This window comes from Channa argus, chromosome 9 (genome assembly GCF_033026475.1).
Source record: "Channa argus isolate prfri chromosome 9, Channa argus male v1.0, whole genome shotgun sequence".
Classification (NCBI taxonomy): domain Eukaryota; kingdom Metazoa; phylum Chordata; class Actinopteri; order Anabantiformes; family Channidae; genus Channa; species Channa argus.
This window is the reverse complement of record NC_090205.1, coordinates 17,480,681-17,497,193: the sequence shown is the minus strand read 5'-3', so window position 1 is coordinate 17,497,193 and position 16,513 is coordinate 17,480,681. Positions and strand designations below refer to the sequence as shown.

Sequence of the window (16,513 nt, the reverse complement as noted above, 5' to 3'; positions counted from 1 at the left end):
AACATATTAAACTTTAGCTTCTCTACTTCCCAGTGTACAAGATGAAAACAAAGCTCCACTTCACTCTTATTTACAAGACAAAACAAACACTTGAATTTACAGCACAAACATTTTAAACATGATGGCCAGACTCATCATCAAATGATTTTTGGTCAGTGATGACAGTTTTAATGAAAAGACCAACAATGGAACAAACCGACAGCAATTTCAAACTCGTCATAGTGTACTGACCCAAACAGCACTAGAAGGAGAGCAACGGCACCCAAGTTGTCATGGTCTGTGTATGCTGGATTCTGGAAGGCTGCGATCACGCAGACAGTCAGAGTCACAGGGATCATATAGATGGCCTGTGGACAAAGAAGAATCATGCTGTAACAATCCAAAGGCATATTTTTTAGGTTTATCAAAACATTCCTAGTGGATCAACTTAGTGGGCTGTTCATTTGGATTTGCTGTTAGGGGATTGGAGGATGTTACCATGTCATATAAGTAGTTCACAGCCCAGTAGAGGGGCTCGCTTATGCCAGAGATGTGCTGCAGCCTCTTGGAGCCGCTGTGGTGCTCGTTGACTTCATAGATTGCGAAGCTAGCTGTTGTGATTGAGTAGCCCGTCAGCACACACATAGCCACAATAATCTGTAACATTCCCTGAATGCTGTAAGGAAAAAAGAGAATATTCATATGTCAGTGACAATGCTGAGGTCATTAATTACCAGACATATCTATAATTTACAAAATCAACAATTTCCTTTCATCCACACTAAATCCATATACATGTACTGTGGTTAGTTGTTTTAGTTTGTTTTCTGTACTTTGTTTCTGTACTCACTATGTACAGTTTAAGGCTACAGTGGCTACAAGGACAACAAAGTGTGCAAACAAATCAATATTCACTGCTGTGCTGAGTCACTCTGAATGAGGCAAACTGGTGTAATTCTTTCAGAAAACAATGGGCTATTTGAAAGTCCTCCTACAAACTCTCACATTGTTGCCTGCTGCGACCTGACTCATTTAAACTATTGAAGAGGTTCACAATAAAATGAATTCCATTAATAATAAACAGTTGTGTTAAAAGACATGCTTGTTCATCTGACCATAAACCGAAAAAGAAACAGATGACTTTTTGTAGAGAACATCTTCCCACTGGTGTTGCTGTACAGTAAGGATGCACAATGGTGGTGCTGTGGGGCTGCAGAGCCCATTGTCCAGACTAGACTCAAGACAACCAGCTGAGGCTTTGATCTCTCAGGTACTCCTCAACCCAGTGCTCTCATTTACACTGTCTTGATGCTGCCATTTCTCCCTCTGCCATGCTCTCTTACCTATGCTACATGCGGCTGTAGTACTTTTACCTCACCCGTGCCAGGGCACAAAGCCACCACCAAAAAAGCTGCATAAGGCTGAAAAAGAGGATGAAGCTGGCAGAGTGACCAAGTGGGAAGGACAGAGAATAGCAGAGAGGGACATGTTGTGGGCGGTTCAGGGCAGGATTAACTACAGAGGAAAGGCAGCAGTGGCTGCTTCTGAACAGGCTTGTTAACAGTATGGCCAAGAAAGCCTCAGAATTTCTCCCATGAGCAAAGCTATCACACTGTGAGAATCAAGACATCTGATGTAACGAGCTTGCTGTATCTTTAATATGGCTCGGCCCAAATCAATACATAAAGCTGGAAAGCAGAATATCACCCTCGATGGAGGGATAATTGCACACTTGCAGCTGCTACAGTACCTTAGCAGCCCGACAGCCTGTAAATTCTATGCAGAAAAATAACTGCGCAGAAACTGGAGGCCAATAAACACTGAAATGGACAGTGCTAATATGGCTCTGGCGTGGACAGACCTTTGTGAGGCCACAGCTTTTGGCTCAATCCACTCTGTCATGCATGCATAAAAACAAGCAAAGTGTTCCAGATGAATCAAATCAAATGAATCATTCCCAAACAAGCACTCATACAGTCTGGGTCTCTATAGCAAAAGAGTATTTTAAATACACACATTTTGGAAAGCGGGGCAGAATCAGTCCACCTCTGTGCCACCTTCAGGGTAAACACTCATTATATTGGAACTCAGATCAATAGTGCAAGCTCAGGGAAATCCATTTAGAAAATCTAATATGGGTAAATACAGCTGTCATGTACCTGCTCTGAATTCACACCAACTTTGATGTTGCGAATTGAAAAGGAGGATGCTTTCATAATTTATGTCGGTCTCAGCCAAACAACAGCCAATAATATTCACAATGACGCGCCTCATTTTGGAATATTTTCACCACTTTGAATACTAATACCAATTTCTTCTGAGAGCATTGATATCACTTCAGCAAAGGGAAGAATTTTAAGTGTGGTACTTACATTACGTCTTCATCTTCCGCCCGAGCAAAGTAGGGTTGACTGGAAACAGAAATGGCTTTAATAGAAAGAAGCAGAGTATTACGTTAGCAATAGAAAAACAACAGCACACAGGCTATTTTTCAGCACAGGACCCAAATGAGCAATGATATTCTCTAAGCCTGGGACACAGCCAATTGAAAAATATAGTACGAGATGATTTCATTTGCCAGTGAACACAAAAGAAATTGAATTTTCTTTATCCCTTTTTCAGGGTCCTCTAGATGCTCGCAGACATGAACTGCATCACTACATGTTCCTGCTTATATTTCCTGAGATAGGAGAACATGAACATCAGCCCCACAGCAGATAGGAGGTTCAGTGTGTTGCTCAAGGGTACGTTGGTGGAATTGATGAGTTCTAGCAACTAATCGTAGATCACTCTGTAGTCCGATGTTCCCATATTGGGTTTGTATCTTTTTTCTATAGAAAACAAATGAAGTGACAACTAACGTTTACTATCTATTCATTTTCAGTTTTTGTTTTGATGTCTATTGTCTGATGAATTGTGAGATTGTTTAGTCTTGTAACCCAAACCTAAAAAGTAAGATCGCTACAACTAAATATTCACTTTTGAGAAAATGGACCTGGTGAATTTCTGCTGTTTTTTAATCAGCCTTTTCACTGCCACAAGGTGAGACCGTTTTTATAGTTGGTAAAATCTGTATTATTTCCCTGTGGAATGGAGCAGATTGTCACGACATTGCCTCAGGAGAAGGTAACTTGAATGGCTTTTGTCGACAAGTGTGTAATAGCATATCTGCATTAGCGGGCGACTATGGTCGAAAATCCTGCGAAGGTGGTTTTAAACTGTTTGATGCAGACTTTTAGAAGGTTCCAATCCAGAGCTGATAATGTGGAATACAATGTGACGTTTAGGGCTTCACATTTGACAGTTAAATGACCACCTTGAAAAGTAATCTCCCTGGATCTGCACCCCTGACACCCTCCTCGACTGCTGTAAGTTTGCAGGTAATATTTAAATGATTACACTCTACCCTCAAGCACTTTGATCATCTCCTGGGGATGAAATGTGCGTGCACTTTGTTTTTATGAGCATTTCTCTATGTGCATGTCTGTGTGTATGTTTGCGTACTCTTGCCCGCAGGCAGATGGTCAGGGTGATACTGATAGATGAAACAGTGCTGAAAACCTGGGCCTGCCTCATTCTCTTTAGCATAACTCCCCAGTGAGAGGCATTCATCAGTATTCACCATGCATAGTGATGTGAGTCTAAGGACACACAGCACCCCCTGGCTTTAATCCAGAGAAATCAACCATGAGTAAACATGCTGTGTACGGCTCACATTTATTCACTATATTCAGTCGTTGTTCAGTCAGTAGCACCTTCCTAATACTGAAGTGTATCCCTTTTTGCACGACCCCAGTTATGTCTTTTTCAAACCTTTTTCTCAGCTTTAAGAAAACCATAGACCTTTTCTAAAATCCCTGTTATACTAAAACATAAGATTAAATACTAACAAATTCATAAAGAATCACATTAATCCTTATTCTTACTACAATTTTATCATGTTATGGTTTTGTAGAGTCTGTCACTGTAGTTGCACATTTTACTTGTAACATTTGTTTTCTGCTCCAACTCCAGCTTACCATATTTACTTGGATCCTTGTCTGCTGGAAGATTAGAGCGTAGGATGAAGTTGTTGAGGCTGTTCAGGTATGCTGGCATTGTGTGGTGGCCCTCAGGGTTGAACCAGACCTACGCAGGCACACAGACATGTGTACAAACTTTTAATCTGCACTGATACAGATTGGGAAATGCTATTTTGCTACATCTCTACAACATACTTTCAAATGTTTTAAAACCAGGGCATTAAAGGTAGAATAAATGCAGATGTCATCATCTGAGGAAGTTTAAACACTATAACAGTGGCAAAATTGCAGCAGTAAAGCATATTTATGATGACACTAATGGTGTAACAATGCAGCTCCATCTGCAAGCCTCGATCTTGTAGTCTAACAACTTTAGTAAGGATGTCATCTTTTAACTTTCAACAGCTCATTGGTGCAGCAATTGAAGTGCTAATGAGACAAGCAGTAGGGATGCAGGAGAAAGCATTACCTTAGATAGTGTGCGGTTTAGGGGTACTGTTTGTAGGTCCATTTGTAAGTCAGAAGGGAGCGGCAAGCCAAAATCAAACCCACCATATCTGAAAAAACAAATTGGACATATATCGATCAAACACAAAGAGCTCCAAGTGCTGCTGGGGAATTAAATGTGACACGCTGTGTTTTTCGCTTGTTTGTTTCTGTTTTAATAAAAGCAGATTTGCACCTGTGGATGACAAGAATTATGGAGTAACAAACCATCATTAAAAATATGGTGAACATATTCAACAATATACTGGAAACCCTTTAGAATCAAACTGAGCAAATAGACATCCTTGCTTGGACAAACAATAGTCATTTTTTGCCATTGCAACATAAAGTTTCCCAGTTCACTGACATATAATATTTTATTGACTAAAAGGAAAATTATTGACTAAGAAGTAATAAAAAACAAAACAAACAGGAGCCCCATGCATATAAAATATAATTACCTGGATGTCCTAGACACACTGATTCACAGATACTGTACAAAGTGGGAATTACCTGAATTCTCAGGGTAAAATCAGATGTAAACATTGTTTGCATTCACCTGTTTCTGATGAAGTCATTGGCTGTGGCTATCAGGTAGTTCTCCACATTGATGCCAGTGAGGTTATAAACAATTTGAGATGAAGGAATCTGCTTATGCGGTGGCTGGTAGTTGTTCTTGTCACAAATCTGCATGATGTAGAAGTGTCTATGTTATTACACTTGCTTATTTCAAACAAACAATCGTGCACAAGAACACAAAAACTCTCTCTCTCTCACACACACACACACACACAGACACACACAAGTGCTCAGTGACCCAGTCTCACCTGTTCCTGACGGGTGCATTTACAGATACTAAATGGTTTGGAGCTCTTCCCGCTAGAAGTCCAGTTGTTACCACTTATTTTACAGACCCTTAAAAAGAAACATTCACAAAGCAAAATGGTGAGAGTCTAACAGTATGTGATAATGCCACAAGCCTTTCCCTAGACACACTCTCGAACACATCATGAAACTGATTCGATATGATGACCTGTACCAATACATCATCAGTGCAAAAAGAAGAGAGGAGCTGCAAGATTCCAAGACCCAAATTTCACTGATATCTGTTCAAAATAGTTTGTAAAACAGTTTAATGTGTGCTGTAATATCATATTACAGTATGAGAAATTTTGCTTGTGTGGTTTGATGTTCAACTCCCACACTTTTTGTTTTCTGCCGAAGGTTTTCATGGACACTTTGTTCAGATCAAAGGGAGATTTCATCAATATACTGTTTGTCTTTGCATGATCAAAAATAAAACTCTGTAAATATAAATTAGTGAGCAAAAAAGCCACAGAAAGGATAATTACTAGCCTTTACTGTATATTCCAGTTAATCTATATGCGGCTTTGTTATGTTAGGGTGACAGGACATCATGAGAAAGAAATGCAGGCTTTTTTGCTCCATTTTCTGGCAGAATTTTGAAATGCCTCCGAGGTCTGGTTCATGAGTGCCAACATTGATTTGAGTGCCTCTAAGGGGAAAATCCCCCCCTATAAACACAGGGTGTTTATGGAATACAAATGATGCTCTCACATCACAGAGTCCCGCTGCAGGCTTTCAGCCACATACATTGAGCTGAGTGGCAGAAAAATAGACAGGGGGGATGTGACAGACAGACCAGAATGAGTGTGGCAGGAATTCGAGGGAGAAGGGCTGGTAACACGAAACAGGGGGGCAGAGGTATCATGAAAAGGATGACAATGATTGAAGTATGAAAATGGTGGCATCTGTAAAATCGTGGAATACTTAGACAAATTGAGAACAGTCACCCAGTGACTCATAGACAGATTGATCATTTTCGGAAAAAAAAAAACAGTGGGTATTTAAGGTGTGATTACGTACGGGTTATCCGAGTTGTCAAGGCATGTGTTATCGATCCCAGGAAATGATGTCATGGCATTCATGAGCTGGCTGGAGTTAGGATTTTGATTTCTATGGAACCAGAAAACAATAAGTCAGCCTTGATTTAAAGGTTACCTAGAGCAATGCAGGGAAAAGGTTGTTTTATAATGTTCTAACATGGCATCAAAAAAACAGGCAACACATTGAGCTTAAATTATTTATTTAATTTAATCAGTCTTGTGGGCTGCGGGTTAGCACTGGTATTTATCAAAGCTTTCATTATAGAAATCTGGCTTAAGAGCAATTTACTACCTCATAACATTGTCAACGTTTATGGGGACCCGAGAAGCTGTACAGATAAGACGTAAGGATTGGCCATTTTACATTGGATTTATTCTATCCCAAACCTCCCCCATATTTCAATAAAGACAGAAGTGCGCTCATAAATTAAAATCCGAATCATCACATTTGCAGTCAGAAAGTTCATCTGAATGAAGAATGTGCCACATTTGACCTTTAACTATTTAGAACCTCTCTAAGCACTCACCCAGTATCTCTACCAATCAATAAAAATAAATATGATGCTGTGTGATGCAATACAAAACAATACCACATTATTTTCAGCTTATGTGAAACAAACTTACAAAATACATCATAATAATAATACCAAACATATGCAAAAAGGAGGTTTTCAAAGTTTAGAGTTTAGTTTTATGTTTCCCAGACAGACTGCTAAACCAGGTCGTACTACCACTGATTTAAAAACCCTAGGAAGAGATCGCTGCCAAGCAGAGCACCACAAAACCACTTGTTAGAGAAGCTTTCTGTCTGTAATGTATATAGACCTAAAGAGGACTGTGTGGAGCGTCGAGAAAGTCTTGCTATGGGTTGGCACCTAGGAATTTTCTTCCTTGCTACATATCTCCTTGATCAAACAAACACCACTTTTTGGGAATGAAGACATCACACAAGCTCCTGACACCCTCAATCTCACTCTCTTTGATCTTGCATCTCAGCTGTCTCCATCACAATTGTCTCCTGCTTTTGTGCTCTCTCCTTAAGGTCTGTCTGGCCTTCAAAAAACTAAGCCTTCACATTCATTATCTAACAAGTGAGGCATGTTGTTCCCCCCTGGAAATGATGCAGCTACTTAACAGGCCAACTGAGTATTGAGATTCATCACTGTGTTGCATTTGGCTTTGCCACAGTTTAAAATTCTGTTCTATTATTGTAATGTCTCCCTATAGACAAAGCTGTGTAATTTTTGTAAAGCAAGGACATGACACCACAAATCAACATCTTCCAAACTCCTTCGGAAACAATGTCAGTTGTGCATGAGTTAACACGTAGCAAACACTTGCTAGAATTTACCGCATTCACATCTTGGAGGTGCTATGCCAAACGAATAAAACCTAACCCAACATTTGTCTCCATAATGTGAACTGACCTGAAGAAAGAGTAACTTGGTCCAATGTTGTAGAGCGCAGGGCTCAGCTCCAGCTCAGGATAGGTCTGCAGGTCATTCTTGAGAGAGCCCAGGCCCATTGCAAACACCACAAACAGAACAGGAAGCAAGATCTGTGCGATCAGGCCCTTCCAGTCTCGGCGGCTGTGGTGGAATCTTTTGATTAGTATGGCTGTCGTCTGCTGCCAGGCCAGTGCCATGCCGCGTACCATCGAGGAACTGGTAAGTTCTAAAGCACATGGGTGAGGAAAAGGAAAAGTAATGAAAGAAGATTTTAACATTGATAAACTAATAGACTTACTTTCATTTTGTCTTATGACTTGGGCAATCTATCAAGATGCAGATAAATAACATGATTGCAGATGAGAAAAGAAAAGGAAAAAATGGGAGACAAGGAAAATAAAAAGGAGAAAAGACAGGGAACAGGTGAGTTGAACTTACTGATTCTGTCACCATAGCTGGAGATGCAGTCACTCAGGTCTGAAGGGAAGCTGTCGAGAGAAATTGTGTCAGAAACCGTCCCTGAGACAGACAGGGGACTGTCCTCAGCGTCTGAACCGCCATGAGTCAACTGGAGGAAAACCTGCAAACATAAAAAATAAAACACACGGTAAAAAATGCCTGTGACATATTTGGTTGCATCCGATATGTCACTAAGTTAAAGTTTAAAAGGCACCAGCACGTATTGAAGTACCTGAACATGTTTTATTTTCTCCTATGTGACTGCAGTTTAAACCTGTGTTTTTTTGTGTGTGGGTGCGCGTGAGTGTACCTCCTCTAGGGTGGTATCAGTGATGCCATAGCCCCCAAGCTGCAGAGCATCCAGGCTGGAGTCCAGTGCAGTGAGGAGGGAGCGATAAGAGGAGGCGTTTGATGAGGTGAAGGGGGGCAGGGAATAGACCATATCACCCCCCTGGGCCTCCTTCAGTCGCGCTTCAGGTACATGGGTTTGGATAAAGGCCTTCAGTTCAGCGTTGTCAGTCTGCTCAGTTTCTAGGTTCCTCGTCTGCAGATAAAATAGAGGAGGGGAAAAAAATAAATCAAACATAATTTTTTTATATATGTAAGCTCCAGTGTCCTCCCTTTCTTGACTTATATTTTACATTGACTAATAGCAATTGACAAGTACATTTTTAAGAGTGACATTTGGTTATAAAATGTTTTGTTCAGTGTTCAGTGCAGATATGTTCCCAAGTAATTAGAGCAAGCTGTTAAGGGGGAGCTAAACCCAGGGCACTGGCAACACATTTTGTTTGCCCAAGGGTTTCTTCTCCCTGACTGAGTCACAAATATTGAAAAGACTTCTGATACACCCTGTAACAGATGTTATAAAATAGACCAAATACTATGGGGCTAGCAGTTTGAAAAGGGGCTCCCACATCTATCTTACAAAAATATGACACTCTACACTTTATTCAGAAGCTACTAAACAGGCCGGATCAAAACAGCCTTTTCTGTTTCCCCATTAGGAAAACAGCTGAACAAAAAGTACAAGTCAGTTTGCAGCTGTCAGCAGAGCATGACTTGTGCAGAACTTTGGTCCACATAGCAGCTTTTCAATGCATTTCACTTAATTTAACCTAGCATTCATTTATCCACGAGCAAGCCAGCTCTGCCATTGTTACGCATTGTGCATTGTTCTGTACAAGAAACACATCAGAGATATGCTGGTACGTCTTCCCTCTTGAGATAGTGTATTAAACATTATCACATTTGCCCTAGCTAAGACATCACTGCAGAACACTGGAAGCGCTTGTGTGCTGTGAAAATATTGATATTTGACAAAAAAAAAAATTCTCAAAACAAAAAAAGTTGTGACAAAGTCAAACAATAAGTCAAGACAAAGTCAACAGAGGTCTGTAAATCGAGTCTAGAGTGCTTTATCCGAACAAGGTGACTGGTCGTCTGTGAGGATGAATACCTTCTTGGTGAGAGTGAGTTTGTAGCCTTGACCCAGTTTGTCTTTGAGGTAGAAGGGAGATCCACAGCATTTTAATCCTCCTCTCTCCAGGAAGGCGATCCGGTCACTCAGTACTTCAGCCTCATCCAGGTGGTGGGTGGACATGATGACGGTACGCTCTGGAAGGGCACACACGTGCACACATAAGTTAAATTCAGAAAAGACAAAGTTTATTATTCATCAATTTAAGAAGAATGAAATAACACAGAAGCTTTATTTATAAAGTATTTTTTTTTACTTTTCCCAATTTTGGGTATATTCTGCTTTTAAATATAACTGCAAACTACTTAAAAGCGTAATATACACATGTGCACACTACATTCATAAAAAAACAAATCCACACATTTTAGTCCCAGCTGCACATAAGTTGTGTCATGCAAACACAAATCCTCTAAGAGTCCTCAAGCCCTCAAAACAAGTACACAAACACCAAGTGATGCAGACAGTTTATTTTGGAATAGATTCCCCTGGCACCAAACTCTCCATAACATCTGAGACAGGGTCAATTACAACAGATATCTTCTACATCTATAATTATATGACATTTAGCAGACCCCCTGCCATTATTGCTACTCCCCTAAGAGAGCCTGAAGAAAAAGTGCTCCTAGAGTTATTTTAGATTAATTATATGCTAAACGTAAAGTTAGAAGCCTGAGCAGGAGGAAGCTCTAAAAAGCTGGCTCCAGGATCATGGTTCTTTCCTGCTCTTGATTGCATGTTTCCCTTTTATTCGACAGGGATTTGGCTGATAAGAATGAAAATATGTCAGTGTTACATACTTTTTTAGTAGACTTTACTTTTACAGTACCTTCAAACAAAACAAAATGTCAAGGTGCTTCAAAGGTGCACACTGACACTCGGTAGTCTATAGATGCACATAAAATACTACATTCCTACTACCTTAAAACAAAACAGGAATTTCAGAAAATAGTCAAATTAAAAATAATAATAATCAATAATAAAAATGCCAGCCAAAGGAGTAAAAAATTTAATTTGTCAGATGCTTTCTGGATCATCAGGAAACTGCTGCATCAACAGAAGTGAGGGAAGGTGCTGGGTTGAATGGCAATATCTTATAATAATATTTCTACATTTCTTGATTTGTAACTGGATGTTTTGTGTGAGCCTTCAGTTGTCCAAGATGGGCAGTGACATTTTTAGAAATAGGAAGAGAACTTTTTAACTGAACAGTTTTACCAGTACTCAGATACAAGATGTTGCAATATAGTCTGATGGCAGCAGGGCAGTAGAGCAAGAGATATACACTGTTACAATTTTTGGGAATAAATGAGAAATATGACTTGGTGTCAGTGGCATAAAAATAGGCAAAAGTGTTTTGTTCCACATTATTTGAACTGAAGTGAGGAATATTACAGCCATGGGATAGGAGATTAAAAATGAATGACAGTATTGAACCTTGCCCACATGTCATAAAAAGTAAAGACTTTAGTTGTTTTGTTCTTTTTTCTTCAGCTGATATTTCTTCATGTTCCTCTTCTATTATAATCAGCATCATTATTAGTAGTAGTAGTAGCAGTAATTACATTTGGTAATGTAGCAATAATAGCTGTTAAGTAGCTGCCGTTTGGGTTCAGTTGAGAATTTGAGGAGACTATGTGTGTGTGTGTGTGTCTGTGTGTCTGTGTGAGACTGTCTGAGACACTCACGTTTCTTGTGCTGAATAACCATGTCCCAGATGCTGCGCCTTGAGCAAGGATCGACTCCTGTGGTGGGTTCATCCAGAATCACCAATCGAGAGCCCCCTATAAATGCGATAGAGATTGACAGCTTGCGTTTCATGCCGCCCGACAGGGTGCCCACCAGCTTGTGTCTGTGAGCATGCATGCCAGTCTCCTCAAGGATCCTGGAAGGGGATTCAATGAAAATCACTGAGCATGGAGCTTGTGTTAACATCCATTTGTATGGATTACATTTTGTGCCTTTAGGTTCAGTCTTCTAAACTACTCTTGTAATTCAAAACAGTTTAAGAGATCTCATGATGCAACCAGGGGACCAACCATCAGCTGTATAAGACACAGAATTTATTCTAAATGTTCTTGAGAATGCACAGAAACAGTGTTTTCAAACTACAATGGCTGTATAGGTATCCGACACATTTTAGAGATAATACATTTAATTGCTTTCACCAAAACATAACAACAACAACAACATTTTGTAGTCACAGCAACTTTTATTGCTCAATATGGATCATACTTTCTGCACTAGATGACGGATCACTTACGTTCGCACTTGCTCACGCAGTTCCCCAGGTGTCCAGTGTGGAGCTTTGATCTGACCGTACAGCAGCAGGTGTTCCCTGGTGGTCATGTGGTCAAAGAGGACATCATATTGCATGCAGACGCCCAGCTCTTTGCGAATATCATCGATGTTGGTCTGCATGTCCCTGCCATACACCTCTACTGTGCCAGATGATGGGGGGTAAAGGCCAGTCAGGAGAGACCTAAGTACGGAGCACAGAGTTATTTATGCCACAGGTGACAATAATGGATTAATAGACTTATAAAATGCCAGCACTCTTATTGGCTTAATGGTTATTTATGTTTTCTTATAAGAAAAAACATATAAATAATGTCACTTTTTTCAATTAGTTTTAACAAATTTGCTCCATAAAATGGTTGAAATGCCTTGAAATGTCTTCTTGTCCAATTTACTATTTTGTTTAACATTGCACTAGCATTTTTCTTTCTAATGATAACTTTTTTTACAGGATTATTACAGACCAAGGAACTTCCTCCTCTGTTATAGTGTAGTTGCTTTCAACATTGTTCATTTCTATTCTGTTGATGCACTTCTTGTGCATCAACAGCATCAGCAAATTGACTCACATTTAAAATGTAAATGTAAGTGCTTCAGTTGATAAAGACTAAGATTAATCTGTGACACGGTGCATTTGCTGTTCCAGATTTGGACAAAACAGTCTTCCTGTCAGCAGCAGACCATTGAGATGATTAAAGAGAGGCACAAATTGAATTTTGAAGACTTCCACATATAATTTTTGAATGACCAGAATGCATTTGTATTCCTCTTAGGACATACTGATAGAGTGAAAACACACATACATGGTGGTTGTCTTGCCAGCTCCATTGTGACCGAGCAATGTGGTGACATGGCCCTCATAGAATGAAACATTAAGATTTTCGATCCCTACACGGTTGCCATAGATTTTGGTGAGACCATGGAGGGCAACGCCCAATGGGAGGTCTGAGAAATCCTCACCAGCCTGGGAGGAAAGAGTACTCTGTCCTAAAAACAAAGAATGTAATAGGGTGTCAGGGTTATCATGTTCTTGCTTCAAAACAACACCTAAGGAGACAGCCTTGCTTATTGCTATACTTTCCTACCTTTACCCTTGTTGTCAGAAAAGACAGGCTGATTTTTCTGCATGATATTGGTGAAGAGGAGTCCTTTGCCCACTTTGCTCTTCGACCTAACACAACAGCACAGGTCAGTCCAGAAGGAGGCTTTGAAGGGGAAGTACCACGGAGCAGGAATGCCATATTTTCCTGATGGGTGAAAAGGAAACTTTTCAATAATACATAAAACTATTAGAGAGACCTATTAGACACTATTAGAGATGCATAAAACTATTTGCTAGGGGTCTAGCAATATACACTTGAGATATTAAGCAAATGTTACCACTGAACGTGTACAAAGAAAACCACTACAAATACTAACAAATACTAACAATAACATCATTTAACTTAAAACTTAAAAGATGCCTAAAGCCTAGAAAAAGCAGAAATCAACAAAGACAGACTAAGCCTGACAAGCTGTGACTGATGTTCCAAAGTGGCCATGGATAAAGCTGAACAGTGCTGGATTCATGAATGAGGGCAACTGCTCTCCTTACACATTCATTTGCAGAGCAACGAAATCATGCAACAACAATAACTGTTTAAAAAGCTCAGATTAACTTTTGATCTCGACTATTTGTATGAATGTCAAGACAGTAAAACACTCACATATACTTTACATAGACCTGTGATTTAAAATGTTAGTTTACCTGGGAAAACCATGCGGATATAAGCCCCAATGATGAAGTAAAGGATGGAGTCGATGACCATCAGCCAGCAGAGCCAACCAAACGAGGCTGTGTCGCCAGGGATGGGTGAGGTGTACGTGTTACTCCAATTAATTCCTAAAGAAACAAAGAGTTTAAAAGTTTCATGCCACTTTCCATGGACTCACTTAGCTTGCTGGTCTGATAGTGTTCAAATATGTATATGCTCATACCTTCTCCTTGGGTTTCATAGCGAGAGACATATTGACTGGCATAACTGAAACAGGTCGGGGCAAACACACTCTGAGGGAAAATTACAGACAAATTAGACAGGGTAAAGAAAGAGCAGGAAAAACAAAAGAATATAACATTCTTTTCTCCCCACAATGTCTTTTCTGTAAATCTGCTCTTCTTGGCTCTCGACAAGTCTGTGTAGTATGAAGTGATCTATTTCAAAAGCCTCTCAAGTTGATACGAGAAACCAACAAAGCAAGTGTGCAGTGTTGAAAAATAAGAAAACCTCACAATACTCTGAAAATACCAGGAAAATGATTTCATAAGATGGATACATTTTTAAATCGTATTTCGAAATGAAATGACACTGCAGTTACTTGGTTTGTTCCTCATTTATATGTCAGCATCTTCAATAGGAAATAACATTATTTAGTGTTTTAAGTCATTATGCATGTCACTGTAGTTTGACATATATAACTGATGATAAAGGAGGTTCAAAAGATAATTTACCAGGGCAGACTTCTGGGAAAAGGTAAGGGTGGTCTCCAGGGCCATGACCACAATGAAAGGAAAGAAGCAGAAGATATAAAGGAGGCTGCCACTCAAGCCAGCGATGTAGGTCCTGTCGAAGAAGGAGCTGACCAGAAAACTGAAGGCTATGACGCTCAAACCATAGTCACAGAGGTACAAAAACAGGATGAACCCGTCACTGTTTGGCATGATTTTCCCATACTTCAGCACCAGAGTGAGCATAAAAATGGTCAACACCAGGTAGGCAGCACACTCCAGGAACCAGGCGAAGAAATGACTGAGCGGATTGACTCCCATCATCTTCATGTACTGTGGACAAGGGGAAAACACTGAAATGGCAATACAAAGAAAGACACTTGCTCTGCTTTACTTACTAGTTAGTCTTAATGTTTATAGCAGGGTCAAAAGAAATAAAACAGGGTCTGAGATTGTATTTGTAATTGTTCAACTTTTAAAGACAAAATAGTTTGCATCTATCATTAAAACAACCGACACTGTGATGTGACTACTTTTAAGGAACAAAAAGTAAAAAAAAAAAAAAGGGGACACCATCACAACAGGACTCCATGGAAACCATAACATTGTGGCAGGATGGCTAATTTTGAACCTTACCTCATGCAGCCTCAGTTCTCTCTCATACACTAGTTTCTTCACGAACTCAGCCACAAACAGCACCCAGGCGATCATCAGCATAAGTGGGAAGACAAAAGAGATGCCCTGCAGGAACCTGGGGAACCCAGAGTTGACAATTGTCAGTCATATTTCGAGAAAACCCAACACTCGATCACTGTCAACAATGGCAGATGAAAGGGGCTATCATCTTGTCAATGGTTTCATGGAGAGATAGAAATGCAGAGCAGAAGAGTAATAGTGATGAAAGGTTTGGAGATTTGACAGCCTTGTTCTGATCCTTGTATTTTTATCACACCTCTCTGTTTTATTTTTTTTGTATTTGACCTAATAATAGCTGTAGCCTGATACACAGATAATTAGTGCTTGAGAATTTTAATATCACACTTCCATAATTCAAAGCTATCATTTAAGTATCTTATAGTTGGTCAGAATGCAGCCAGCCAAATACAGCAGACTGCTGGACTCTCTTAGGAATCCACACTTGGGGACAAGCACAAACACAGGCATTACCTTCAAGCATGATTTTGTGAACACAATGTTGTGTATTGATGCAAAAGCTAATGCCAAACCAATGTTGGATTGAATAAATAGCCTAAAGATGAGTGGATCATTTGCAAGTGGCAAAGAAATAATGAGAGAGAATGCATTATTCCAAAACAAAGATGTCCATCCTGTCAGAGACACTGTCTCTTTACGTTTCTATACACACTTTCATATGAAAGCATAACACTGCATCTGTGTGTGCTCACTTACATGTGCATGTGTGTATGCTAGTGTGCTTCTATGTATTTATGCAGGTGACTCACTCATCCCGGAGATAGCATGGATAGGAGAAGGCCTGCATCTGGACAGCCGGATCTGTGACTTTCTGTCCAGCTTGGGTCTCAATGATAGCCCGATCGATGGTCTCCTGGATGAAGATGAAGCCCCTGTCGTAGCGCATACTGTTCTTGATGTTGATGTGGCTGTCCTTTACAAAAAGGGGGTCCCGGATGCGGTCGGTGCGCCTGGCATTGTCCATATGCATGCGGATGGTGTAGCTGACTTTGGGAGGCAGGGAAGACATGGAGGATGTGGAAGGGGACCTGGCAGGTCGATTTGTGGATGAGCCCTGATCTTGGGAAAACTTGAAGATGACACCTTAAAGACAGATTGCACTATATCACTACATACTGTCCGTACTGAAATAAAACCTTTAAAACTCAGACTAAATCTTCCCCTACACTGCGTATCATTTATGTTGTTACAAAATTGTCCTTAACTCACTGCCGAAAGAAAAGACCAGTTTAGGAGAA

The 16,513-nt window shown here is 40.1% G+C and overlaps 1 protein-coding gene across 1 annotated transcript in view; it reads right to left on the bottom strand.

Moving 5' to 3' along the window:
• abca12 (ATP-binding cassette, sub-family A (ABC1), member 12) overlaps window positions 1-16,513 on the bottom strand; it is a 57,336-nt gene that overhangs the window by 10,535 nt on the left and 30,288 nt on the right. Inside the window, exons 40-60 of the mRNA XM_067515214.1 lie at window positions 16,025-16,358; window positions 15,198-15,312; window positions 14,565-14,894; window positions 14,054-14,123; window positions 13,824-13,958; window positions 13,162-13,323; window positions 12,880-13,063; window positions 12,042-12,260; window positions 11,467-11,663; window positions 9,761-9,918; window positions 8,612-8,845; window positions 8,281-8,422; window positions 7,822-8,068; window positions 6,375-6,464; window positions 5,315-5,402; window positions 5,047-5,174; window positions 4,471-4,558; window positions 3,999-4,107; window positions 2,352-2,406; window positions 478-655; window positions 232-347 (exon numbers count right to left, since the gene is read on the bottom strand). Coding sequence (XP_067371315.1) covers window positions 232-347; window positions 478-655; window positions 2,352-2,406; window positions 3,999-4,107; window positions 4,471-4,558; window positions 5,047-5,174; window positions 5,315-5,402; window positions 6,375-6,464; window positions 7,822-8,068; window positions 8,281-8,422; window positions 8,612-8,845; window positions 9,761-9,918; window positions 11,467-11,663; window positions 12,042-12,260; window positions 12,880-13,063; window positions 13,162-13,323; window positions 13,824-13,958; window positions 14,054-14,123; window positions 14,565-14,894; window positions 15,198-15,312; window positions 16,025-16,358 — 3,379 coding nt within the window. The remainder of the gene's footprint in view (window positions 1-231; window positions 348-477; window positions 656-2,351; window positions 2,407-3,998; window positions 4,108-4,470; window positions 4,559-5,046; window positions 5,175-5,314; window positions 5,403-6,374; window positions 6,465-7,821; window positions 8,069-8,280; window positions 8,423-8,611; window positions 8,846-9,760; window positions 9,919-11,466; window positions 11,664-12,041; window positions 12,261-12,879; window positions 13,064-13,161; window positions 13,324-13,823; window positions 13,959-14,053; window positions 14,124-14,564; window positions 14,895-15,197; window positions 15,313-16,024; window positions 16,359-16,513) is intronic.